Here is a 27,345-nt window from a genome sequence, read left to right on the forward strand (position 1 = left end):
ACGAGCGACCAGATTCACAAGCGAATCACAAGTTGAGGCAGAAAAACATACACCGAGATATTCATTCTATAACAAGAGAAGAATTGCATTGGATAAGTTAATAAGATATTTCCTTCACAGATATCAGAAATGCACGGATGTCGGAGGATAACGTTTAACATCATTTTTAAGCTGATTAGTATTTTAATTAAACTATGTGTTATTTTTTATTCTTAATGCTGTTCAAGAGATTCTTTTGCAACTACCTTGCGGACCGCATGAAGGAAGTCAGTAGCATAGTTGCAAGCAGTGTTATAAGTTTTTTAACCAGGCGCACTGTAGGAAAGAGTTCCAATTCTGAGCTTTTTCAAGGTATTATCGCGTAATATTTGGTGTGATTGAATAAACAAACAAAACCATTGATAAGCCTAGTGCTTTCGGCAAACAATTTATTAATCACAATACAAATGTAATGACAAGAAAAATGTTTGTCAGAACATTATAAGTAGACTACACTTATCCAGTCCTCGATCTTACAGATTATTCCTTCACATTCACAAGTAATTTTAGAACTTGACCAACAAATATTGTAAACACGAAATTCTTACATACGAATAAAAAGCAGTAATAACAATACAAAATAATTTAACTAACAAAAATCATGTATGTTCAAATTATTCATTGTTTTCCTTCAACTTCGAATATGACAAATTGAAGAAAAGTTTTATCGATAGAATTATTCCCACCCAGCATAATACAACAGTTATTTGGTAAAGAATCTTATCAAATACACCTCCTTTGAGGAAGATTGGCACTCCATCATCAACCTGAAGACAGATAGAAAATACATTAAAAGAATAGGTATACAATTACAAGAAATCGAAAGTCACTGTCTACGTAAAATTTGTATTGAACATGTTAAAGCCATTCGGAACAATAAATATCAGATATTATGTTGAATGTATTTCTATGAATTTACAGATTACATCATATAGTTACGTGCTTCAGTTTCTGAAATACTGTATTTGTGTGCTCTTTCCATTATGTGTATAACAAAGTTCATAAATGGCAAACATTTATAAAAACATGGACGTCCTATATCAGATGTTCCATTCTGTAAAACAGCTTCGTTAGATAATAATATTCAAGTACGTCTATATCTAATTTTACATAAAATCATCGACTGAAAATCACAACAGATGCTACCTGAAATCTCTTTTGTTTCAAGGCTAACTTCTTATATGGACGAGAAACATCAGTGCTGCTTACGCCACATGTGGGAATAGTAGTGTTTCCTTTTGTGTTCAGCTTTCGAATAACCTATAAAAAGGAACTTTGGTTTAAGATTTGAAAATGAGGAATGCGACATGTATTTCAAAGCTAAATGTAACAAAGTTCGCATCATCTGCGTGTAAAAATGTTAAGTTTATACATAAATTCTTCATAAGGTACCAGTATTTCTATTTCGAAAATCTAATTATTTATTTAACAGCATAAAGGTAGTAGGTTTACTCGTATACACGGGTTAGTTAAAAATCTGGCACTACTCTAATATGTAATATAAGCTCTATGATAGAATAATACAGATGTTAGTTTTTATTGTAAGTCTAGTGCCTATAAGATCAATGAATCCAGTTATGTTATATATAAACCTAATTCCCCACCATTTTGAAAAGCCGCCATCTTCGATGCAAGTTTAAAATTTTGAATGGAAAGGCGGCAGTGTGACCACTCAAAATTGTACAAAATTTTATGATTAAACCAATGGCGGAATCGGTTTTCAGATAATATGCTAATTCCTGTCGATAATACCGCACGACAGCCCACATAGTTACAGCACTGCACGATTAAGGTAGGCGCTCACTTACCGCAACGGATTCGTTCGGCACGTTCAGATTGTTATTCTTTTCTGGGTGCGAATTAAGATTTCTAATGAGAGGGGAATAGAATCCTAGATAGAGAATACCATACATAAAATTATTATTATCCTCATTCGATATGGCTCAACACTTGGTCGCACTGAGTTGCTTGTCTTGCATCTTGATCATAATAATAAGTATATCCATGAGCAGGCTTAAGATAAGATGTGTAATTCCTAAGTTATTGTTTGTTGTGAGCTTGCCGGTGATGATAATACATCAATATTATTTTCTTTATTTATGCTTTATATTATGCTTTATATTATGCTTTATAAAGTACACTCATATTAAAACGATTATATTTTATGAGAGGGGATAGAAGTTAATATGAATTTATGAGAAGGGGATAACTTTCCAACAGGGGGAGAAATCCCCCCATTCCCCTGTTAATTCGCACCTTGATTCTTTTCACTATTTTAAATTGAGCATCGTCCACTTGCCAGAATCGCCTCTCTCTCCGCATGATCGGATTCCGTCCATAATTCTAGTCAGAGAAATTTAGATCGATTTTCGCACAGGCAAAAATCGAAATAAAGAAAGTCATGACATTATGTTGATTGCAAGACCTACTATCGCGGTAATATTGAAGGATAACACAAAGCTTATTTCGTTATTTCTTCTTCCAAAGCTAACGCAATTAAAAATACATCTTTCTCAGAGCTGCTCATTTTATTTCCAGGTTTAGTCCAGAACATTACATGGAAGTAATCTTCTCGCTGTATCGGTAAATAACAAAAATGCGGACAAGTGAGTGATACTATAATAAAAATTAAAACGCGCCGAACGAATCCGTTCCGGTAGGTAAGTAAGCGCCTACCTTTAAGATCCATCTCTAACATAAAATATATTATATATACACTGTGTCCCAAGAATCATGATGGAGTTTCAGAGGATTATATTTTTGAATGAATAGAGGTAGAAATGTAATATTGATCCAGATGAAAATAAAACTCTCCAAGTTTTTCGTCTGTAAGTTTGAGGCACTGAAGGAAACAAAAGACAGTAAAAATCGAACAAATACAGTAATTTTAATTGTTGCAATTAATTATATAAGATGTATGTCCAAGGAAAAGCTAATTTCGTCGCGTTTAACGAAGAACCACCACACAAGAATAACATTCGTTTGGGAGAGACAGTTAAAAGAGACTGGAAGCCTTTTGGAGAAAAAGTGTACTCGAAGACCATCGGCAAATGATGAAACGGTAGAAGCCATCCGAAAAGCATTTGCTCAGAGTAAAAAAAAATCAATTCGTAAATGTGCCCGATAATTAGGACTTCCGAAAACAACAGTTCATAGAACTTTAAATAAACGTCTTCATCTAACTTATAAACTTAACTTGCTACATGCACTTCAGAAAATTATCACAAAAGGTTATGAGTTTGCTGTGGATATGCTTAATGAAATGTGACAAGGATGAACAGATTTTATGTCGTATGCTGATCAGCGATGAGGCCACTTTTCACCTTTCTGAACACATCGTACATGAGTCACAGATTCAAATTGTGCCAGCCATAAAACACATTGCACTTTTCTTTGGACATCCATCTTGTATAATTAATTGCAACAATGAAAATTATTGCATTTGTTTCAGTGTTATCGTATTTTGTTTTCTTCAGTGCCTCAAACTTACAGACGAAAAACTTTCAGGTTGCTATTCATAGACATTTCGCTAGCCCCGCTACGAGCGTGCTAAACTAGCCCCAACTTTGCCAGAGGAGGGACGAATTATTCATATCGCTAACATTGGTTTATGAATATGAAAAACGTTAGTTTCGCTGATCATCCACCGGAAGCCCGCGCTAAAAATGTCTATGAATACGGCCCTAAGAGTTTTATTTTCATGTGATACCAATATTAGGTCACATTTTACTTCTATGCATTAAAAATTAATCCTCTGAAACCCCACGATGACTTTTGGAACATTGTGTGTGTTTGTTTTTTGTAAGTAATGGGAAAACAATTGTTTGTATGCATCTGAAGTCTGACTAGTGTAATAATATGTAGCTAGTCGGCGATGTATACAATGGAGGGAGAAAGGAACTGGTCACCCTACTCCATTATCTTCTAGCCTACTTGCCTCATAAGTGGTGCCTTCTTGGTATCACTTGTGAGGTTCAGACCTATCTTCGTACAATTGACTAAACAACAACAATACATAAAAGACTATCTTATATTTATCTCCATGATAACATGTATGATGATATTAAAACTGTTTGTTTACACAGAAAAATCGTATTCAGGTGTGCTAAATCTGACATTCGACGTTGAGCAAAAGAGAAAGAAACATATTCTGTGACAAAACGTGACATTGTTGCAAATCCTACGGTGACGAAAATGCCTAAACCCTAGGTAGTTATGGTGACAGGCAACAATCTCGAGATGCCACTAATTTATTTAACGATACGCACCCAGATCACAATCCAATTTCACACACAACATTAACGAGGATCTTAAGGAAATTGACTGAAACTGGAAACATAAAGAATTTAACCATAATCAGATTGTTCCAAAAATGTAACTGATGAGAACACTTCATTAGATATTCTTCTCCATGTACAAGGAATTCCGAAAGTTTCGACAACTCAATTGGCGTTAGAATCAAGCATCAGTCAAAGCTCCTTAATGAAAGTCCTTAAAAGAGCCAATCACCGCCATAAGGTACTACTTTTGCAGGAACTTTCAGATGATAATTCTGACAGAAGATTACAATTTTGTGAATTCGCGATGGAGCGTATTAACAACAGTCCACATATTCTCAGACAAATATTGTTCTGCCTGAATGAATTTGTCAGCACACACACTACTAATATTGGTCAGACGAAAATCCATAATGGATGGAGGAGAACCATATGCAGCACCACAGAACCAGAGTGTTTGGGTTGATATTGTTAAACGTTAGTAGTTAGGTACTCGACTTTTCTTCAAAATCACATTGTACCAGTTATTATCAATTTGTATCCAAATCCTGTGGACCGAAGACTACCCGGAGGTGACATCTTTTTCCCAGCAAGGTGGAACTCCACCCCAGACAGTATTTACACCAGGTTTTTCCACACGGTGGATTGGTAAGCGAGGTCACCATATCTCAACTTGTCACCTGTGGACTTCTTTTTTGGAGTAATTTAAAATAATTTTTATATCGAGAAAGACTTGAAACTTTGAAGACTGGAATATCGAATACTGGAAGCGGGGCAAGACACTCCTAAATATTGGTGGTTAAGTCATTCCTTAAATAGTTTCTATGTTCAACTGACGCATTGTCAAGCATCTGAGGGCACCAATTTGAACACGGAATTTATACTTTTTTATAACATGTTAAAATGAAGTTAATTTGATTTCAAGTTCGTACTTTTTTCTTATAGTGAAAGTGCAAACACAATTTTAAAAGACTCTTCTTTACGGATACTTTTTGAAGGGCTCTAAGGACTAACGCACACGTAAGACTTAATTGTCGGTTGACTGTCCAGTCGTTGTTGTGTGAAGCATGTAGTTCATAAACGACACGACATGACAGTTCAGTCCGTGAGCATGCATACACATACGACTAAACCGTCATTCTCTTGTTCACTTTCGTTCCACATTCTTCTCTCTACGCTCGCCGAGTACGGAAGTTAGCATTATTACAGGAAGAAAATATCGAAAAACGCCCTGCTCTATATCACAAAAAAATTAATGTTTATTTTATTTCGTTTAATTTATGACGCTTTATCAACTACTATGGCTATCTAGCGTTTGAATGAAATGAAGGTGGTAATGCCAGCCAAATCCAGCACCAAAGTTCCCAGCATTTGTTCTTAATGGGTTGAGGGAAAACCCCTGAAAAACATCAATCAGGTAACTTGACCCAATCAGTATTTGAACCCGGGTTTGCTCGTTTCACGGTCAGGCAGCTAACGTTACTCTACATCTGTGAACCAAATTTGGCAAGAGATTTTTTTCAGCTCTAATGCCAGGATGAAACGAATGGTCGCCCGAAAATAAAACTGAAGCAAGTTCTGTCCATTCGAGTGGAGTGATAATGTCGCATCTCGGTTTCCCCCACCCGTTTCTGCTGGTTCCTCTGTAAAGGTTTGTGAATGGACTGCCTTACCTATTTCCTGAAAACATTTGCTGTTAGGAATTAAGACTTCTACATAATGTTATATAACTGTTTAAATAATTTAAAGAATATGATCCAGTTACGTAACTGTCACCTGATTTCCTCCGCTTCGATGACGCTGCGACATAACAGCTGGGACGGACAGTAGTTTGTCTTTTATTTTTCTTAGTTGTTTATTTAACGACGCAGTATCAACTACGAGGTTATTTAGCGTTGATGAGACTGGCTATTTTCAGCAACAGTTTCAAGACACTCATATATAGGTACAGTATCAATGAAACGTATGCTATCCTTAAGTTACTATTAGAGAGAACAAAATTATGAAGTACATAACATTCCTTAATTATGCAGTCGCAGAATTCGATGCCAACATCTAGCTTGGTCTCAACAATAATAAAAAAAAAGTTCAACAAAATGTTGTGTACTCATGTGAAAATATGAAAAGAAATTTGGATGATAATTCCATTATGTTTCGTACAAAGTATGGAATTTTCTTTCAACAGTCTCTCAATATATAACAGATGCAGCGAGCAATTCCTCTTCCCCCTTTTCCTGAGACGAATCACAAGTGCACATACTGTAACAATTTCCACAAAATTCACGTTTGACAGTCTCTACTCTATGTAAATGCTCTCACGATATGAAAGCTAGAACGACTGGAAGGTCTTTCGTGTATCGTGTGCGCTCTTTAATATATTTCGAAGGGCCAATGACAGTTGGACGACAAAAAATCCGAGGCTGTTGGCAGAGGTAACCGACTACTGGTACTGTCGTTGTCATGTCGTACCTATGTGCGCATCTCTATATGTTTTCAAGGGCTTGTGCGGACGACTAAACAGTCGTCTGACTATCTTACATGTGTGGTAACCCTTAAAGAGCTTTATTCGAAAATATCAAAATATTATGTGTTTCATTTAAAATAGCAGGTCTGGCATTACTTCTGTTTTAACCGAAAGCAGCAAAAAAGATAATATCGGTTTTGAGTTTCCAGTGTATGACCATCCCTACACATCGAGTTTTATGTTAATGAATCACATGCTTCAAAAGTTATTTAGGTGTTGCGGGACATAACCCTGTATATACACGGTATGCAGCAAAACAAACGATACTGAAATTATTGTTCATCTGCTGTTCACGTTTCCCTAGCAACGAAGTATTTATTGTCTTAAATAGCATAGTCTAGTTAGTAGACACAACACAGAGCTGCACGCATTGTATTCTTCACCTGACATAATTAGAAACATAAAATCCAGACGTTTGAGATGAGCAGGACATGTAGCACGTATGGGCGAATCCAGAAATGCATATAGAGTGTTAGTTGGGAGGCCGGAGGGAAAAAGACCTTTGGGGAGGCCGAGACGTAGGTGGGAAGATAATATTAAAATGGATTTGAGGGAGGTGGGATATGATGGTAGAGACTGGATTAATCTTGCTCAGGATAGGGACCAATGGCGGGCTTATTTGAGGGCGGCAATGAACCTCCGGGTTCCTTAAAAGCCAGTAAGTAAGTAAGTAAGTCTAGTTAGTAGGCCTATATACAGTCACGAAGCTTGAGTTGTGAGGGTGCTAGGAACAATAGACTGTGCCGGAACTATTTCACATTGTCTGTAATGAGACGATAGTAGCGATCCTAGTGGTTAGCACCTATCTATGGATGCATATTTACTACGCATTGAGCTTCGTGACTGTAGCCTATATACTAGACTGTGATAATAGTTTGACATTCTGTCGTCGATTCGCAAAAGGGGACACGTCCAAAATAACAAAGTGTTCGAAAATCGCAAGAAAAAACATAACATTTTCATGGATCCTGAATTTTATAGCTATCCATTGTGATCTAATAAGAAATATATATATATATATATATATATATATATATATATATATATTTAACTTGTTAACTTATAGTTTTTGCGATTTTCCAACACTTTGTTATTTTGGACATGTCCCCTTTCGCAAATCGACGATAGATATTGTGAATTCAGTGCTGTGTTGATTTCTGCAATATTATGGTTCTCACAACAGATGAGAAGGTGTTTATTTGTAGAGTGTTTAGAAGACAATTGTGGTTTAAGAAAGGCCTATGAAGGAATATTTGGTCAGTATAGTTTATTGTTTTCTTGAGATGAAATTTTGTTTGTTCCTTTTTGTAAGTCTTCTTTGAATTAGGTCAAGTTGGTTTCAAAACTACTTCATAAAATGACTACAATAATCTTTTGACTTGTATCTCCAATCAAAAGGTAGGCCTACTAGTATGTCCAGCATTGTGACAAACAATACCAACAATGTCCAATCTGTTCAATCGAAAGCAACTCTGTCCAAACTTTTATATTAAATTTCTACAATGACAATTGAATTTGATTTGAATACTTAGTTTTACTACATTCTGAACAGATTAGTATTCATAATTAAGTAGTCAGTACACAATTATAAAATTGCGAAGATAATAAAATACATTTACTTTCTAGTAAGTAAGTAAGAATAAATAAGAGAATATATCACATAAAAATTCGTGCTTTAGTACTCAAATTGCACCATCTCCTGGCCTAGTTGCCTTATAAGTGGTGCCTTGTTGGTATCACTTGTGAGGTTCAGGCCTTTCTTCGGACAGTTGACTAAACAACAGCATGAAGTACGAGTAGCTGAGTAGAACTGTCGAGCTGATTCGCGAAGTGTCAAATAGTGATCCTGGAGTAGATGGAGAAGTTATAGCTACTGTCTGACCTGAAAACATTCTTTCCACAAATCTTTGTCAAATGCGATCAAAGCTTTCAACTTTCCTAAGATATTCGGGTGCTCGACTAAATGAATATCTGATCCAATTGCCCTTTTTATTTTTAAACGGAACCTCCAAGATTTTAGGATGTATACAATCTCAATGAATCGGATTTTCTTTTTACAAAAGCTTCATTTAAATCAATCTTTGTAATACTGCATAGCATTAATTAGTGATATATTCTACGAAAAGTGGTTTATAGATAGTCGAGACATGATATATTAGTATATAACTAACGTTACATCTGTTATTTTTTCTACCTGAAAATCGTCTCCTTTTCTAACCCATCCTCTGCATGCAACAGGAAGAGCTTTTGCAACGGGACTTGCTGAACACAAGTTATTACCGCCACATCTCTGGATGAGATGACGAGTTATCTAGAAGGAATATACACAGCTATTATACAACAAAGTCTGTTTCAGGATGTACGGAAATTTTCCAGTCTTTTTCTATATATTACACTATCTTTCCATGAATATTAGCTAATCCAATCATTCTACATAATTTATAGACTAATACTGTAGTAGCGGAATGCAGACCACAATAAAATAAAAAGTGAAAATGAAGTTCAAGAAAAAATATTATCGATATCTGAGCATTTCGTTACTTTCTTCATTCCTTTTTTTTCACTAGGTTATTTCACAACACTGTATCAACCACTGGATTATTTAATGTCGGTGAAATTGTGATAGCAAGAAATTATTTGGCGAGATGAGACAGATTTCGCCATAGATTACTTGACATTCGCTTTAGGGTTGGGAAAAACCTCGGAAAAATCAAACCAGGTAATCTGCCCAAGCGGAATCGAGTCCACGCCCGAGTACAACTCCGGATCAGCAAGCAAACGTGCTACCGTCTGAGCTATGCCGGTGGCTCTTCATTCTCATATCCTAAACGAACCATTGATATATTTCAGGGCGTGTAGCCATTATTAAGTACATTCCCTTCCTAGGACATTACATCGCCATTCATACAGAGAATTCGGATATACAGTGTTTCTTGCTGCTTGACACTGTCGTTGGAGCAAGTTCTTTCTCAGGTTAATTAACTCGTATTGGATTTTCAGATGGGATTAAAAATAATGCTCGGAATCAAGCAATAGAGAAGTAAATATCGCAGTGGTGGATGAATGGTGTCCATTTCCTGTTGTGCTAAAAAATATCACTGTTGAAAATAAACGCTTAAGCTGGCAGAAAACTGTGCGTCAGTCCACCACTGCCGTATAGCATGCAGAGTTATCTTCTACTTTTATGACCAATGGACAACAAACTTCAGTACAACTGGACAACATAGAATTACAATACGTCTCTGAATATAAGTACTTAGGACGACATGTAGCCTTCAAGCAGAACACCGACATAGAGATAAAAAGAAGAATAACCGGCTTGGAAGGCGTTCTGGAGTTTGAAATTCATATTGTTGGACAAAAGAATCAGCCGTAAACTAAGGTTTGAGACTCTGGAGACCTGCATCCTACCAGTAATCCTATACGGGTGTCAGACATGGGCTCTGTCTAGAAAAATACGAAGCAATATGCAACTCCAAACTTGCCAGAGAAATATGCAGAGGAAAATATTAGGAGTCACGCTAAAAAATAAGCTCCCCAACGACAGTCTACAAAAACTGGCCAACACATCCGATGCAGCAGAACGTGCCATGATGACGAAGTGGAAGTGGGGGGACACGAGAATGGAGCACTCAAGATGCACGCGACCACCATGTGGGACCCATACATCGGAAGAAGGAACCAGGGAAGACCACGACTCAGATGGGCGGATATGTTTGTGAAGACGACGGGAAAACAGTAGTCAAGAAAAGCTAGGAACAGATCTCAGTGGAAAGAACTAGGACTAATACGAACTAGAAATAATGAAGAGTGTTACAATGTATAGTGTTAATAGGTTACAATGACGATTAGTGCTAGATAGTATACATTAATTTTAAAGGTATAAGACCGACAAAGTGAAATCTTGCCTAGAATGGCTCACCAGACGAGTAATAACGAGCCACCCCTTTTATAGGAGGCCTTTGCTCTTCACGGGACATAATGGCTAAATTAATTCGTTCATTTATTTATGACACCCGAACTGACAAATATTTCACCCTAATAAAAACCCTTCCTCTGTCGGCACTTTTCTGAGATCTTAAACAGTAATACATCCCGAGGCTTCAAAAGGCATTTTTTTCGAACGCTGTGCAAGCAATCTACCCGGCCCTAGAACAATTTTCCCTTGAAATTATTCTAACTTGGTTAAATATTTAAACTATTTAACATTTGCGCAGAAAATAAAACAAGAAAAATAAATATAAATAAAACAGTAATAATAGTAACAATAATAATAATTTGAACTTTAGAGAGTGTGTTTTTTTATTAGGCCTACAGGGCAAGCAGTACATGCGTAGTTTGCTCAGAATAGGCTATTCTTTGCTGATATGAACATCTATTATTTTTTGTTTATCCTTTAAATATAAACATGCATGAAATTTTATTGTTAATAATAAAACGCATTTCGAGTTTATGAAAAAAACAACAAAAATTTGTAAGTAATAAAAAAAAATGTGTAGGCTATTTTAGGGAATAATTTTAATACTTAATATATGTGCCGCGTGTATATTTATAAAGTTATTCCATCTCTTACTTTCATTTGGCCATGAAATAACGCAAAGAAAATCAGACATCATTCGCGTGTGTGGTGTGGGAGAAACTAAAAGCTGAAATTATTTTCCTAGCATTGAATTCAGTTACAATTTCTTTCCACGTCTTTTCTTTAGATTTGGAAGTAAATGAATCGACCTTTTTATTTTCTATCATAGTTATATTAATAGAAATATATCTAACAGTTCGCCCTTTCCTTTTGCGAGATATTTACAGGTGGTTGTTTCTTAATTACATTCTCATCCATAATCTACTCGTCCCTTGCAGTCACTACATTGTCACGAGATGTTGAATCGCATTATCTCAGCCATTTTGAACACACATACTTTATGTCCAAGGAAATTATAGTACCTGAAAAAAAATACACTGGCTCTTCATTTCTTTTAACACAAAAAATGATTAATAGTATATTGCATAAAACAGGACCCAAACTGGAAAATAGCACATACTTATATGTTCTGAAATGTTGTTATACATATTTTAAATTATAATGAGATAAAAAAGACTGGAAATACACTAAAACTGTCAGCAATAGTAGGCCTTAAGTATAAACAAGATTTTTGGTAAACCAATCAGAACAACAATACCGGTACCTATAATATAATTTAGTATAGTACATACAAATTTAATGTAATTGTAAAAAAGAGTACAACATGAAATAAAATGAATATAAAATACGACGTTACGACAATTCGTCACGGTCAGTTTGTCACTACGACAATTCATCCCAGAAAACAATTCGTAATGGTTACTTGCGAGCTATTGCTCACAATACAACAGGCAATTTATTTTAAGCTTCTAGGCATTAGCCTAATTGTTGTGAAATAAATATTTATTACGCTTCCTTAGTACTTATTGCTTGGGAGAAATGTTTTTACAGTACAAAATATTGTCCGGAACGAACAGTGTGTACCGAATTTGTCAGGATACAAATTGTACTTGGAACAAAATACATGGGACGAAAAGTACTGGTACGAATTCCCTGGAGCAAACTGTCACATAATCATAAAATACTAGCGGTATCAAATTAAAAAGAATGACAGAATGAAACAATGTGGGCTAATTAAATACATTGTAAATGTCACAACTATTCACTAAAGAATTTTAAGAATGAAATGTACTTTTATTTGGACATTTAAATTCACACTTGTCCTCAAGTGTTCAGGTCCTACTTCTCTCAACATAAGAAATCGACATCAGAGAAAAGTCTAACTGAACACATGCCAGAGAATAAACTATAGCTGTATAATTATAAAGACACTAGTTTCTGTACAGATAACATTTTTCTGCTTTCCAAAGCTTTCGTGACGAACTTGAAACTGCATCTAAAATGAGGTACTACCTTTTTGGTAGGCCTAATGCACAAAATTCATTGTTTTATACCAACTTTTCAATCTAACAGAACTTGCAACAATGTAAAAGCAAGTATATGTTGGAACGTAATGGAATTTACGGGAGAGGGGCACTATGACTCAGCACTGCGGCTGTTACGATCAATTGCATTAACCCTGAAGCTAAGCGCATTTACAAACACACACCGGCCGACTACACTAAGGTTCGCTGTGTACCCAGGTTTCGAGCAGGCAACTTTCCTCGTCCCTAGGCCAGTCTTTTCCGTTCGTCACCAGCCGGCGATCATGGATGCTATTGAATGATGACGAAATGGAGAAATGGTGACGGAATGATGTAGATGCCTATATGGAGAAAACAGGACAACCTCGAGCAAAACTCCAACTGCGACCTTGACATAACCGGGACTCGAACCCGGGCCTCCTGCGTGACAGACCGGAGGTCTGACCACTAAACCACCGCAGGGGTTAAGTATGTGTTAATTTCACCACTGATTACAATATTCTATCAAAAACTGAAGAAACATTTTACACATGATGACATACACGCATTTACTCCATTTGACTTTATATAAAATGTATAGTCTCATACTCGTATCTATTACACTTTTACAAGCTAATATGTAACATACCGTAACTTTATATTACCCGTATAGTGAATGTACTATAATTTATTTTGGTTATATTGGTTTCAGACGAAACAAATGCATTCACTTCAACAAAATTATTCCAGGTTTTTTTGGTGGGGGTGGGGGGTTAGCAACTTATTAAATAGACTCCAAATAAATCCACAAACAAAACCCACTTACAATAAATAATCTTAAGGAACTTTAATGTAAGCTATACTGATGAAATAGGGAAGATTAGAGAATCCTGGGTTGGCAGTGAAAGACCTGTCCTTAGGCAGAGAACTATGAGTGAATGAATTGATTTGAACACCGACAACAAAAGAGTCAGTAGGTCTACATAGGATAACAAATACGGGTATTTTCAATGTTACATCTTTAACATTTCATAGGGTAGGTCTGTTATGTAATTTATCATTACAAGTACTAAGACAAAGAGATGATGCACCGAAACATAATATAATTTTAACGTATAACTGAAATAAAAACATTTACTTATCCTAATGAAACAGATTAAGTTGCTTGTGTTTAACGAAATAAATATCAAATTAGATCTACTAGTTACACAAATACCAAATTCAACTTTTAACTTATTTAATATTTATTTAATACCTTTATAAAGCTCATAATTTCCTGTAGCTGTAATGGTATGACTATCACAATAAATTACGTCAAGGGAAATTACAACAATGGAAACAGCCACCTGCAAACTCTTACGAAATCACCTATATGGATGTTTAACTCATTGGGCTGAAAAAACTGATGCGACATTATTTTCCTTATTAGCATTCAATTTTTGTTTGTTTCCTTGCTTGCTTGTCACTTCTTTTATTCTGTTAACTTTCAGTGTTTGTTTGTTCCCTATTTTCTTTTGTATGCTTTCTTTAATCGCACCCTCTGCACCCATAAATAAATAAAATAAAAACAGCAAAATAAAACGTCTATTTCATTCCACATAGTACATCTTCTGAACGACTGCTGAAAGATTACTATTTTTTTTTTTTTTATAATTGAAGTAAACTTTATTGTACACAAATAAATACATTATAGTTGGGAATAACAAACAGAAAAAAGAAAACAAAAGAAAAAAAAAAATAAAATAACTTGACACTTGTTTATGGGTACTGCCCACTGGCAATCCCAAAAGTACCCTATAGCCTCATGTCACTATGCCGTTTTCTTTTTAATCATCTGTGGGCTGGATCTTGTGGTGGATTAGTGACAATTACTTGAAGTAGCGGATTCATGTGGTTTAGGAAGGAGTTGTACAGTCTGATGTAGCTGTGTCTTAGGACCTCCGTCACCTCAGGAATACAGAGATCATCGTGCAGGTTCTTGTTGCTAATATACCAAGGTGCACCAGACATCAGCCTCAAATAGCGATTTTGCATGACCTGTATTCTTCTTATTTGTGATGCAGAAGCAGATCCCCAAATTGAACATCCATATTGCCACACAGGGCGCACGATTGAAATATAGATAAGTCTCTTGTAGTGTAGAGGCAATGGAGATTTGTCTTGAATAATGTGTTTTAGCAGGTAGATTCTGTGTCTAATTCTTTTAACAATAGCTGATATGTGGTTATGCCAAATAAGTTTGCTATCCAAGATTAATCCAAGATATCTGACAGATTGAGCCATTGGTACTACTGAACCACATAATGTTACTGGATAATTTACAGTGTTTCTCTTATAAGTAAATCTGACTAAATTTGATTTTTGAGGATTCATAATTACTCGCCATTGCTTACACCATGTGGAAATTTTTTCACAAAAAATGTTCAGTTGTTCTGCTGCAGATTCACAAGTACCTTTACTAAGAATGGCGTCATCAGCAAAATGGGCTATTGTTAAGTGGTCTTGAATTGGAAAATCCGATGTATATATAATATAAAGCAGCAGTCTCAAAATACTACCCTGAGGTACTCCAGAATTACTATTATTATTATTATTATTATTATTATTATTATTATTATTATTATTATTATTATTATTATTTATTTACTTATTGGCTTTTAAGGAACCCGGAGGTTCATTGCCGCCCTCAAATAAGCCCGCCATTGGTCCCTATCCTGAGCAAGATTAATCCAGTCTCTACCATCATATCCCACCTCCCTCAAATCCATTTTAATATTATCTTCCCACCTACGTCTCGGCCTCCCCAAAGGTCTTTTTCCCTCCGGCCTCCCAACTAACACTCTATATGCATTTCTGGATTCGCCCATACGTGCTACATATCCTGCCCATCTCAAACGTCTGGATTTTATGTTCCTAATTATGTCAGGTGAAGAATACAATGCGTGCAGCTCTGCGTTGTGTAACTTTCTCCATTCTCCTGTACCTTCATCCCTCTTAGCCCCAAATATTTTCCTAAGAACCTTATTCTCACACACCCTTAATCTCTGTTCCTCTCTCAAAGTGAGAGTCCAAATTTCACAACCATACAGAACAACCGGTAATATAACTGTTTCATAAATTCTAACTTTCAGATTTTTTGACAGAAGACTAGATGACAAAAACTTCTCAACCGAATAATAACAGGCATTTTGCATATTTATTCTGCGTTTAATTTCCTCCCGAGTGTCATTTATATTTGTTACTGTTGCTCCAAGATATTTGAATTTTTCCACCTCTTCGAAAGATAAATCTCCAATTTTTATACTTCCATTTCGTACAATATTCTGGTCACGAGACATAATCATATTATTATTATTATTATTATTATTATTATTATTATTATTATACAAAATGATTCCCTGGCCAATTAAAAGTACCCAGTGGCGTAACCAGGAATTTAAGAAGGGGGGGCCAAGTTTAGGGAACATTACTTGGCATAAAATAAAAATATTCTATTATTGTTTCATATATAAAACAATTTTCAAAATTATACTTCTTATTGGGCATATCGATGGTCCAGTTCAACTCAACATTTTTGAAGTTTTGAGAAAACTACATTTTAAAGTTTTAAGTTGCTGTGACAAATCAAAGGATCGTCAAAATTACTCCAAATTCTGTTAATGATGTTTTATATACTCTAAGTTTGAAATTAGACCGTGTTAATTGGATTTTTCACGGTAACATGAAACTTTAAAATTCAGGTTTCTCAAAACTTTAAATTTTTAGTTGTTTCCCTTTTGAACTGGGCCTTCGATATTTAGACACTTCTTTTTTAGGCATTGCATCCTATATAATTTCTAATTGTTAATTGGCTGATAATCTATAGAAATTAACCAAGCAATGAGTGAACAGTATAATTTTGCTTTCTGCATTCATTCTGTATTTTGAATTCACTTCCCTTAAAAGAATTATGTTAATTTTGTAAGGGTGTTTGATATGAAATCCAGAACTGATGAATGACTTGTTATTCTTTTATTGAATTTAATTCTTCGCTTCACATATTTATAGATTTAATAAAATTATTCTAGTGTTATGTGAATTCATTCATTTCTGTAAAATTATATCGGAGCAAATAATTATAAAATATGTTAATATCTATAAGCTTCTCTTTGGCATTTTAAATTACTTTCAAGCCTCTGAACAAATAGACAAAATAAACCTGTAACGAAGTACAGGTAGCTATAGACGGTGAAAGATCACTGAAGTCTAATACGTACTTAAAGGAAGCATGTCTGACCATAAAACGAGCGGGCCTGGGTTCAATTTCTGGTTGAGACAAGTTACCTTGTTGAGGTTTTCCCTCAACCAATTGAAGCAGAATTGCTGGGTAACTTTCAGCGTTGGACCCCGGACTAATTTTGCCATTATTAATTCACATATCATCATCATCATCATCCATACCATAACCTGGGTTAGTTCATGGTGCAGCGTTCTGTACTTGCACAAGAGTGCGGCTGTTCAGCTACCAAATCATTCACAGGAGTGGTCCTCCTCTGTACAAGAGAAAAAAAAGGGAGATGATGATGACAATGTCATATTGTCATAAGTAAGCAATCTTATCATCATAACTTACAATATCCAAAAACTTGTTTTTTGGCAATTAAGCAAAAAACTAAGCTACATCTCACTAATTATCATTTGGCAGAATTATTTTAAATATGCCATCATACTAAATATTAACGACTGTTTTAAGTAAAATCGTTTATTCTAGATAAGTTTATGAAGTATTAAAGATTAAGTTTTTTTTTTTTTTTTTTTTTGCATATTGTGAGTTATGACTCTGGAGGGCTCAATTGGACCACATGTTGCAGAAAGGAACCAACCTACATAGTGCTAAAGCTGAGTAAAACTGAGTTGAAGTTAAAGGAAAATAAAAAATTCACAGATAAATGTATACTGTTGGCTCTCATATTTATCAAATTTATATCAGGTATGTGGAATACCTTTTACTCGAATATTAATTCATATTTTTAAATATATAGGCCTATTATATTTTTGTGGTTTGGTTCCTTTCTGCAAAATGATATAGGCCTACAGTATAAGTGGAATTCTGCAGAAATGATCCAACTCATATATTTGTAGCCTATTGATGCAATATTGTTTGAATATTTTTTGTGACATTTATTCATAGTATTCTGCCTAAGGGCAAATCTTTCACTGCAAATCCAGCATTCTCCAATCTTTCCTATTTTTCGCTTTCCTCTTTGTCTCCACATATGAGCCATCTATCTTAATGTTCTTTTAGTGACAAAGATCTATATTAATATCAGTAATTATGCAATTTCTGTAATATTAATTTAGACACATTACATAAATTATTATTGAAGTGTAATATTAATTTTATACCAGTACACATCAAATTTCCACATATATTTCTTTTAAATCACAAAAATTATACAAAACTGTACAGAAAAAAATAACAATAATAATCATTATCTTCATCATTATCATCAAATAGTGAAAAAAAAATAATAAAGATATACAGTTCTACCATTATCACAAAATTAATAATTTACTCAACTTCAAAGTCATGTTCTCCAGATAATACAGTATTCATCAACATCATCCTCTACATGTTAGAAAAGTGAAGATTACAGATTACAGTACGTCGGTGAAAACACATTCACGCTTCAGAAGAACAATAGACAAACTAACAGAAAATGGCGCTAGGCCTACTTTTAATGCTAAAATAAGTTTATTTTTTTAATCCAAGGAAACTTTATTGCATAAAATATTGGCCAACATTATAGTCGAGCTTACATAAGTGAAGTAAATTAAAAACACATGGAACATGTACAGTCCTATTCAGGGAGCCATATTGTCTACTGATCACAATTTTGTGATATGAAGATTTTATACAGTAATAACCATGTACTGCACTTTGTGCAAGAATAAGATTTCATCAATTTTATAAATTAAAAGTAGCATCAATCAATAGTTATATTGACAACATTTTAGCGGATTTATTTATCTTGGTGTAGGCCTACTTATATTTTAATTTTGTTAGCCTATAAAGATTTTTCTAGCTGAACTTGCACCAAAATTAAAACTTCATAAAATAATTTGTTTGTTTGTTCATTCGTTCGTTTGTTCATGCATTCATTCATTCAAGTTGGAATTTTTATCATGTGATAATAGACCAATGTTTCGTATTAACTTACGTGGTATTACTGTCGCAGAAAATACTGCCTACTATAATAATAGACTAATAAAATCAAGAATTCTGATTTTACACGTATGTATGTCCCAATGTATACTACAAAAGTGTAACTTTCGGGTTTAGGCCTTTGAAAATAGGTAAAAATTAACATAATATTCCATCGTGAGGTAGGCCTACTTATGGATGCTCAGACTGAGTGGCGCGAAACTGTGAAATGTCCATTTTCATATACAGTAATAACTTATACAAACACATAACTTATTTAAGTACAAAATATTTATATTAAATTTATTCAATAACATACCGTATAAAACAGAACTGAAGATTGCACTGTTGGTAGGTACAAGCGACGAATACTGCTGACTGTTGCTTGTATAGGTCACTACAATCACGTGATAGTGAATTGACCGTGAGAAAATTCTAGGAACCGAAGAAATGTCGTGGGAAAGTAGAGATTATCAGTGTTGCTACAGAACGTAGGCCTTAATATAAACCTGGTTCACACAGGGATAGTTTACAGGAGTCAAGTGCTTGAAGCCTCTTAACTTGACACCATATTTTTGATCACACGGAGACACTAAACTTGAAACCATGTTCCACACGTAAAAAACGCGCGCTGAATGTTGTATGCTTGGAGGTATCTACATTGTTTTTTTTTTCGAACCACGTCTACATTAATGTTATGGACATTTTGTTATTTCAGTTTAGTAACAAGTTTCTGAAATAATTCCCTCTTGTTTAATTTTAATTAAAACATGAAAGAGATGTAGCTTGTAATTATTCAGTATTGACAAAAAAAAAAAAAAAAAAAAAAAAAAAAAAAAAAAAAGAAGAAATTTTATAAATTGATAATAAATTATTGTAGGGCCAAAACTGGGGAAAAGTTGTGATTTTTTTTTTCGATCTAGAGATATTAAACACCAAATTTATTCTGTGGTATATTTGGAGGAATATAAATTGGAATTAGTTTGAGTATTTCAGCGAAATCGTATTAATTTTGTTCATAATTCCCTGAGAAATATCGTCGAGTACCGGTATAAGCCGTTCTTCTGTCATTGAACATATGGAAACGAAAAATTCATCTCAATGATCTAAGTAGTTGGGATCTGGAATTGACAAGATATTTTGAATATCTTATAATATAGGAACCAAAGGAATTTATTCTGTATCAACTCGATAGAGTGTTTCTGCAACGACGGTTCCAAATTATTGTAGTACATTCCATTTGCTTCTAACCAGGTGTAGACCTAACCTAAAAACAGGTGGTTGCTCCAATAATTTCGAATTACAAATCCAAGTGATTTGTAAGCAGAATTAGTAATTCTTAAAATGTGGGGTTTGAAAGTTAAAATTAATCCCAAATTCGATATCTAAATTAATTAGTTATTAATTTAAACAATCACATACTATTTACAATATCTGCTTGCAAGTTGCTACTTGCTACAAGTTAGCATTCACACGAGGAACGTGGTGGAGTCAAGTTGATCACGTGACGGGAAAGTGGACACAAACGTTGACGAGTCGTCAACTCAAATTCCATAGTTGCTTCGTACAGATTTTTTTTTTTTTTTTTTTTTCCGATTTTCAACTACAAAATTATATTTTTCTTATGTACTTATCACAACAATGGTTACCAGTACAAATTACGCCACTCTTGTAAATTCTTTAAGACTGTAAGTTACATTAGGATGCAAAATTAAACTCTAAGGGCCGTATTCATAGACATTTTTAGCGCGGGCTTTCGGTGGATTATCAGCGTTTTTCGTATTCATAAACCAGTGTTAGCGATAGGATATGATTTGAATTCTGTACTAGTAACCAGTGGATAGCCGGAGCTATAATAGTGTGTGCTGCGAAATGTCTATGAATAGCACCCTAAAGAATCAAGTTCCTAAAGCCATATGATTTGTAACAATTGTTGTGGTAAGTACATAAGAATTATGTAATTTTCAGTTAAAAATTGAAAAACAAAATCTGTACAAAGTAATTAACAACACATTTTTAGCTTCAGAACACTAACCAATTAAAGAAATAATACTTCTGAATAGTTCATTCTCTATTTGTAATCTTTTTTTTACCTTTAAAATTTAAGAAAAAAAGTATTTTACTATCGACTTCAAATTAGTGTAACTCTGAAAATATTGAGATTAGGACACATGTTTACATGACAGCTTTTGTTCAGAATTACTTTGGAAATAAGCTCCGTAAATGGCGGTAACACCTCATGAATCACCCTGTATTTAAAGAGATATTTGACATTGTTTTTAAATCAAGATGCATTTTTTAAATTAATTTATCTTAGAATATCATAATTTACTCTATTTCTCGTAATGCAAGAAAAGTGTTTGATTTAGTTTTAAGAGGGTGATCTGATTTCAAGGCCAGTAATATTATTAATATTTACCGAGAATTTTTGCATTTGATGTGCATCATTCACTCTAAGACCTAGATCTGAATATGAACAAAATCCGTCAAATATAATTTAGGAGAAAAATTGAGACACTGGGTGCAATAACAGTTTAACTTTACTTAAGTCGTTATTCTGGCGATGACATTATCCTAATCTTCCGTGTCTTCTCTATCCATTGTAAAAGTTGTATTTCATTTCATTTACTCTAAATGGCAGGAGAGTTCATTATGTGAAGTGCTATGCTAAATCAAAAGGCTCAAAATTCACAATACAAAAATATAATATTACACTCATGTTTAATACAGGTACATCAAGGTCTTTGGCAGTATCATGTATGTACTTACAATACTGTTTTCCAGTCATTCAGCTTTTCAATAGGACATGATATACCACCAAAAGAAGAACTTAATCTAAAAAATCGCCCTCATCTTGGCTTAAAATTATCAAAGAAAAATTATATTATTTCACTAGCCGTACCCGTGCGCTCCGCTGCACCCGGTAGAAATAAATATAAAGTAATTACATAATTAAAATAGGACATTTGATCCAGGGAACATTCGTGTTTGATAGAAGGATAAATCGTTTAGATTAGATTAGATTAGATTAGATTAGATCTTTATTAGCCGAATAGAATTACAAGCATTCATGGCGTCGTCAGTACACAAGAAAAATGACATAACATACAATATAATACAAAAATAGACTTAATTCTAAATAAATTTAACAGTTTAATATTAAGTGACATGCAAAAAAAAAAGAGAGAAAAAAAGATATATATATATATATATATATATATATAGGACAAGCTTGATCTTCAGTCTCCACTGTTCTATCTAGTATCTTCTCTTTTTGCTTTCCCCTGTCTTTTCTTCAACTCTGAGTTACCTGAAACATAAATGGTCAAGGGCAGTATCAAGAAACGTTAAATTCTAAAATTTTAAATTTAGGTATTCATTTGTGCAAAATGGCATATGTGTTAATAAAATGTTCTTTACCTCTTTTTTTAATTTTCTTATGTTAAGTTCTTTGATTTTCTGTGGAAGTTTATTATATAAATTGCTGTCTCTATGTGATATGCTGTTAAGACTTCTGATAAGCCTGTGGTAATTCAGATGTATATTTTGGGATGTTCTGGTGTCATACTCATGATAGGTTGAATTTGTTTTAAAGGAATCTATGTTTTGATGAATGAAGCACACTGTTTCTAAAATATATATGCAGGGTACAGGTAAGATTTTTAGTTCTCTGAAAATTTTTATACTTTCAGTCCGAATAGGAACTTTTTTAATGATTTTGAGTATTCTTTTTTGCAATTTGAGGACTTGTGTCACTTTTGGTGAAGATCCCCAGGTAATAATGCCATATGATAGTATTGAATGAACATATCCAAAATAGACTGATATTAAAAGTTCCATGGATGATATCTTCGCAAGGACTCGAAAAGCATAACATAAGCGACTCAGCTTCTCAGTTAGATGTTGTATATGCTTTTCCCATGTTAGACTGTTTATTATATTACTTAATTTAAATTGAATTAAAAAATTAAAATGTGATCATTTTGATCCAGAGACCACTCATTGGTCATAAAAATTAGTTTAGGAAATACAGGAAACGAATATACAGAATAGCCTATCAAGTTTTCTGTGCATAAGAATCTATTTTAATCTTGCCTGTCCTCGATTCACTCAGAAGTTACTGTGATAACATTATAGCATTATGTCCATCTAGAGAAACTACACTTTCCAATGGTGAAATAATAATTAATTATACAAATCGGTTAATTTAGCTTCCGATATTACTTCATACAAACACAGAAACATTGTCTGTAGGCTATCTTTCATATCTTTCGATTGTTGCTGTCCAAGGCCCGTTATAGACGAAGTCATTTGTTTTTTATTTCATTACATGGCCTTAGATGGCAGTTATTTTAATTTTAAAACTCATTCATCTCATTAAATATCAGTCCTATCAAAATTTTTCAGGGAATAAAACTTATCGCAAATTATTTTTAAAGAAACTTTTGTTATGTAACATTTTTAACAAAAATCAATAATAAGCGAGATATTTCGATTTATTTAATTCAGGCCTCCTTATAACCCCCCTTTTAAATAATGTATTTTGAATGCCATATAGCCTAAAATCTAAGTTACAACGAACTTAATTTATATTCCAATTTTCATCGAAATCGGTTCAGCCATTATCGCGTGAAAAGGTAACAAACATACAGACAGACAGACAGACAGACAGACAGACAGACAAACAAAAATTTCAAAAAAGCGATTTTTCGGTTTCAGGGTGGTTAATTATATATGTTAGGACCAATTATTTTTGGAAAATCGAAAATTACCAGAAAAATTTCGGCTACAGATTTATTATTAGTATAGATTATTGAAATTCTGAAACCAGGAAATGCATGTTCTCTTCAAAATACTTTGAATTCTGAAGCAGTGCTGGATGAAAATCATTCTGAAAGTGAAATCAGTGAACATGAATAAAACTATTTGACACTATAGTAGAGGAGTTTTTATTTGTAGCATAGTTTCAAAACTGATTTTCTTAATACATCTTTATTTTTGTTATTATAAATTTAAAACAAATGTTATTTTGTTTCTATAGTATATTTCAATAAAAAAATATAAGGGTTTATCGGCTAAATATTCTTATTTTGTATTATTTTGATAAGCTGAAGACTTAATGTACTATTATTTCTTATTATTAATTCAATAAAGTTCGTGTATGTCAGTGAAATAACACTTTTCTACTGGTTTTAATGCCTAAATACCGGTACTCCTATTTAAGAAATTTCAGACCTTCTATGCAATAACGATTTTTTTTTTTTTTTCATTTCATTTATAATATTCCATAGATCTTACACTAGCCAATGAAGCTATAAGATGTGGGACAAGAAAAAATTTTTCAAGTTTACAATTACAATTTTTACAATTTTACAATCATCATCATCATCATCATCATCATCATCATCATCATCATCATCATCATCATGTCTTCATGAGTGCAATGTATACCCCCAGTTGTGGTACACTCAGGAAAGTCTCCAATGAACTAAATGGTCTATCCTTCTCAGCACTAGCGACCTCTATGAGTCATGCTCGTAGAGTCCTTGACCTGCTATTGCACAAAAATAATTGTGGATCTTGAGTTCAGAACCGAACATTTCCACCAGATGAAAAATAATTTTCACCAGAGATGAAATTTTTTTAAATAGTTTCTGTAGGTTTAGGGATGCAGGTTCCTGAATAGTATACGAAATTTGTAAAACTCCATCATTTCAGTGAGAAATAACATTGCAAAACAGGTATTTTGAACCAAAATCAGATAAAGTCCGTTTCATACTAGTGAGAACTTTCCAACACTTTGTGCATTGCAGTGAACAATCCAGTGTTTGAATTGATACAAATGTAGAGGGGGGAGGGAATTTCTCGTTGACATATTATTTTTTATATAGGCCTAATTTATAATACATTCGGTTTTAAAATTTATTGTTATAATGTTGTGCTGTATTATTTTTATTCTATTATCTCCTTGTTTTTCGCATGTCTATTTCTCGCGTAGGTATTTTATTCGTCCAAATACCTCATAATGAATCAAATTTGTATAACTATTCAAAAAGTATCAAGTGTTAGGTTTAAAAGTGAACATCAATATATTTAAAAAAATACACTCATTTCCTCTATGATCAAGAAGTTTTCATTACTAAATGTTAGTTGATTACTGATTATATAATATTAAATTATTTCTTTAATATAGTACAGTACCAATATCACAATTAAAAAGAAAGGTATTTTGTGAAGTTAAATAAAATAATTATTTACTACTACTTATACTACTGTATTACTACTACTACTACTACTACTACTACTACTACTACTACTACTACTACTACTACTACTATTGCTACTAGTACTTTGGAAAATATTTGGAAAACACTTTCCAAAGCTTGATGAGCTATAAACGTCCCAGTTCGTAGTTTGATTCAAATTCAAAACAACAACCACTACTACTATTACTACTTGTAATCATCTTCCATACTTCCATAACAGTGAGATCATCATCATCTAGGGTTACCATCTGTCTGGCATAAGGACGACATCATTTTATCCTGTCCGGCAGGAATTAAAAAAAAAAAATTGAAATGTCCGGCATTTCACATTTCAACTAGAATTAATATGAATATTGAATAATGTGCGATATTATGCATAGAATATCTAAACAAATGTTGAAAACTTATGAAAGAATTTAACTGCTTTCAATAGTTGAAGCTGGAGCACATAAAAAAACATAAAATATGATGACCTATTGACATGCATTGAATTCTTACACTTTAAAAATGTCACTACTTATGATTCTAAGCTATTTTATCAATTTTATTCTTCATTATACAAAGATATACCAATCAAGTTAATTTGGACAAAGATTTAAGTTTAGATAAATAATGGTGCAAATTCTTCAGTTCCAATAGTTCTGCAAGCACTGAAAATTTCTCAGAACTCTTAAAAATATGTCAGTACTCAATTCTATTTCTTTATCCCAAGTCACAATGGAAGTGCTGAGAGAGTATTTTCCAACGCGGTATTTTCCCTAATATCTGCTCAATGGACAAAAGATCGAAATTACATGTTAACAGAGACAGTCGGAGGTATCGTCATGGTGAAATATAATTTCAATCACATGTCCTGTGAACAGTTCCATAGTTATTTGATACAAGATAGAAGTTTGTCTCTTCAGGCTCTTGTGCACAAAGTGGGCTCCACCAATAAGTAGGGTACAGATGTTACAGTAGTGAGAAAACTAAGGTGAGCCATTGTTTTTATCTTTAATTTTATTCATACCAATGTCCTCTCATTTTAGATTCCAGGTCCTACTGTAGAATTTCTTATCATTATCATCATCATCATCATCATCATCATCATCATCATCATCATCGTGGCTGACGAGAAAGACGCATCTTGTTAGCCACGCATAATCATTATAGAGCTCTGTCATTATACTGGGTGTTCAGTTCAAAGTGTGTCATGGCTCGCTGTATGTCGTCATGTGGCTAGTCGATGAGCCTAGAGAATTCGATCTTCCTACACTTCCGCAAAGGCGAATTACCTATGTGGTAGACAAGTTGCCTAGCAAGTACGGCGTTCATTCTGAAGAGTACGTACCGATACGTACGGTAATGCTGGTAGTGGCAGGAATGTGAACTGTTTAGAAATACGTAGTCTACAGAGGTGAGTTTTTTTTTTCTTACTGTCGGGATATGGGGAGAGAGTCAAAACGATTAGTTACGTATTTGTTGACATTAACTTCGACGGTCAACATGGACATGGAGCATTTGATTTGTATTGTGGAATGTTGCCGTACGCAACCGATGATAACAAATACCCTGCATACGACTTGCCCGAGCAAAACACAGTTCGAAAGAGGTTATGGTAGCACACAGACCGTACAGACCGCCATTTGTTGCTACGACGTTCAAGTTATACCGTACACGTTCTCAAGCTCAGATTGAACGCCTTAAATATAGGTAACTTCTCTGACATAAAAGCTGAAACTTGCTTCAAATCGCTGACTCACAACAGTGACGTCATGACACATTTTGGTCCACACCTGTGGAGTAACGGTCAGCGCGTCTGGCTGCGAAACCAGGTGGCCCGGGTTTGAATCCCGGTCGGGGCAAGTTACCTGGTTGAGGTTTATTCCGGAGTTTTCCCTCAACCCAGTACGAGCAAATGCTGGGTAACTTTCGGTGCTGGACCCCGGACTCATTTCACCGGCATTATCACCTTCATTTCATTCAGACGCTAAATAACCTAGATGTTGATACAGTGTAGTAAAATAACCCAATAAAATTAAAAATTAAAAGACACATTTTGAAATGAACACCCAGTATATCTCTGTTATTTTTGTCTATGTTATATATGACGTTCTCGAGCAATCGAATTACGTCACAACAAAATCGCCAATA

At 34.1% G+C, this 27,345-nt stretch overlaps 1 protein-coding gene across 1 annotated transcript; it reads right to left on the reverse strand.

Moving 5' to 3' along the window:
- Positions 1 to 419: 419 nt before the first annotated feature.
- Positions 420 to 14,069, reverse strand: LOC138693028 (cytochrome c oxidase subunit 7A, mitochondrial-like). The gene is made up of 4 exons (XM_069816544.1): positions 14,018 to 14,069; positions 9,035 to 9,151; positions 1,186 to 1,299; positions 420 to 806 (listed from the first exon to the last, which is right to left on the reverse strand). The coding sequence occupies exons 1-4, from the start codon at positions 14,030 to 14,032 to the stop codon at positions 654 to 656; spliced, it is 399 nt and encodes a 132-aa protein (XP_069672645.1). The 5' UTR covers positions 14,033 to 14,069; the 3' UTR covers positions 420 to 653.
- Positions 14,070 to 27,345: the final 13,276 nt, after the last annotated feature.

This window comes from Periplaneta americana, chromosome 17 (genome assembly GCF_040183065.1).
Source record: "Periplaneta americana isolate PAMFEO1 chromosome 17, P.americana_PAMFEO1_priV1, whole genome shotgun sequence".
Taxonomy (NCBI): Eukaryota; Metazoa; Arthropoda; class Insecta; order Blattodea; family Blattidae; genus Periplaneta; species Periplaneta americana.

Bases quoted from the DNA above. Each gene is read 5' to 3' on its own strand.
- LOC138693028 (XM_069816544.1), bottom strand. The intron at 1,300-9,034 runs GTAGAAAAAATA...TCCTTTTTATAG, and splicing joins GAAAAGGAGACGATTTTCAG to GTTATTCGAAAGCTGAACAC. The intron at 807-1,185 runs GTAGCATCTGTT...ATCTGTCTTCAG, and splicing joins TGAAACAAAAGAGATTTCAG to GTTGATGATGGAGTGCCAAT.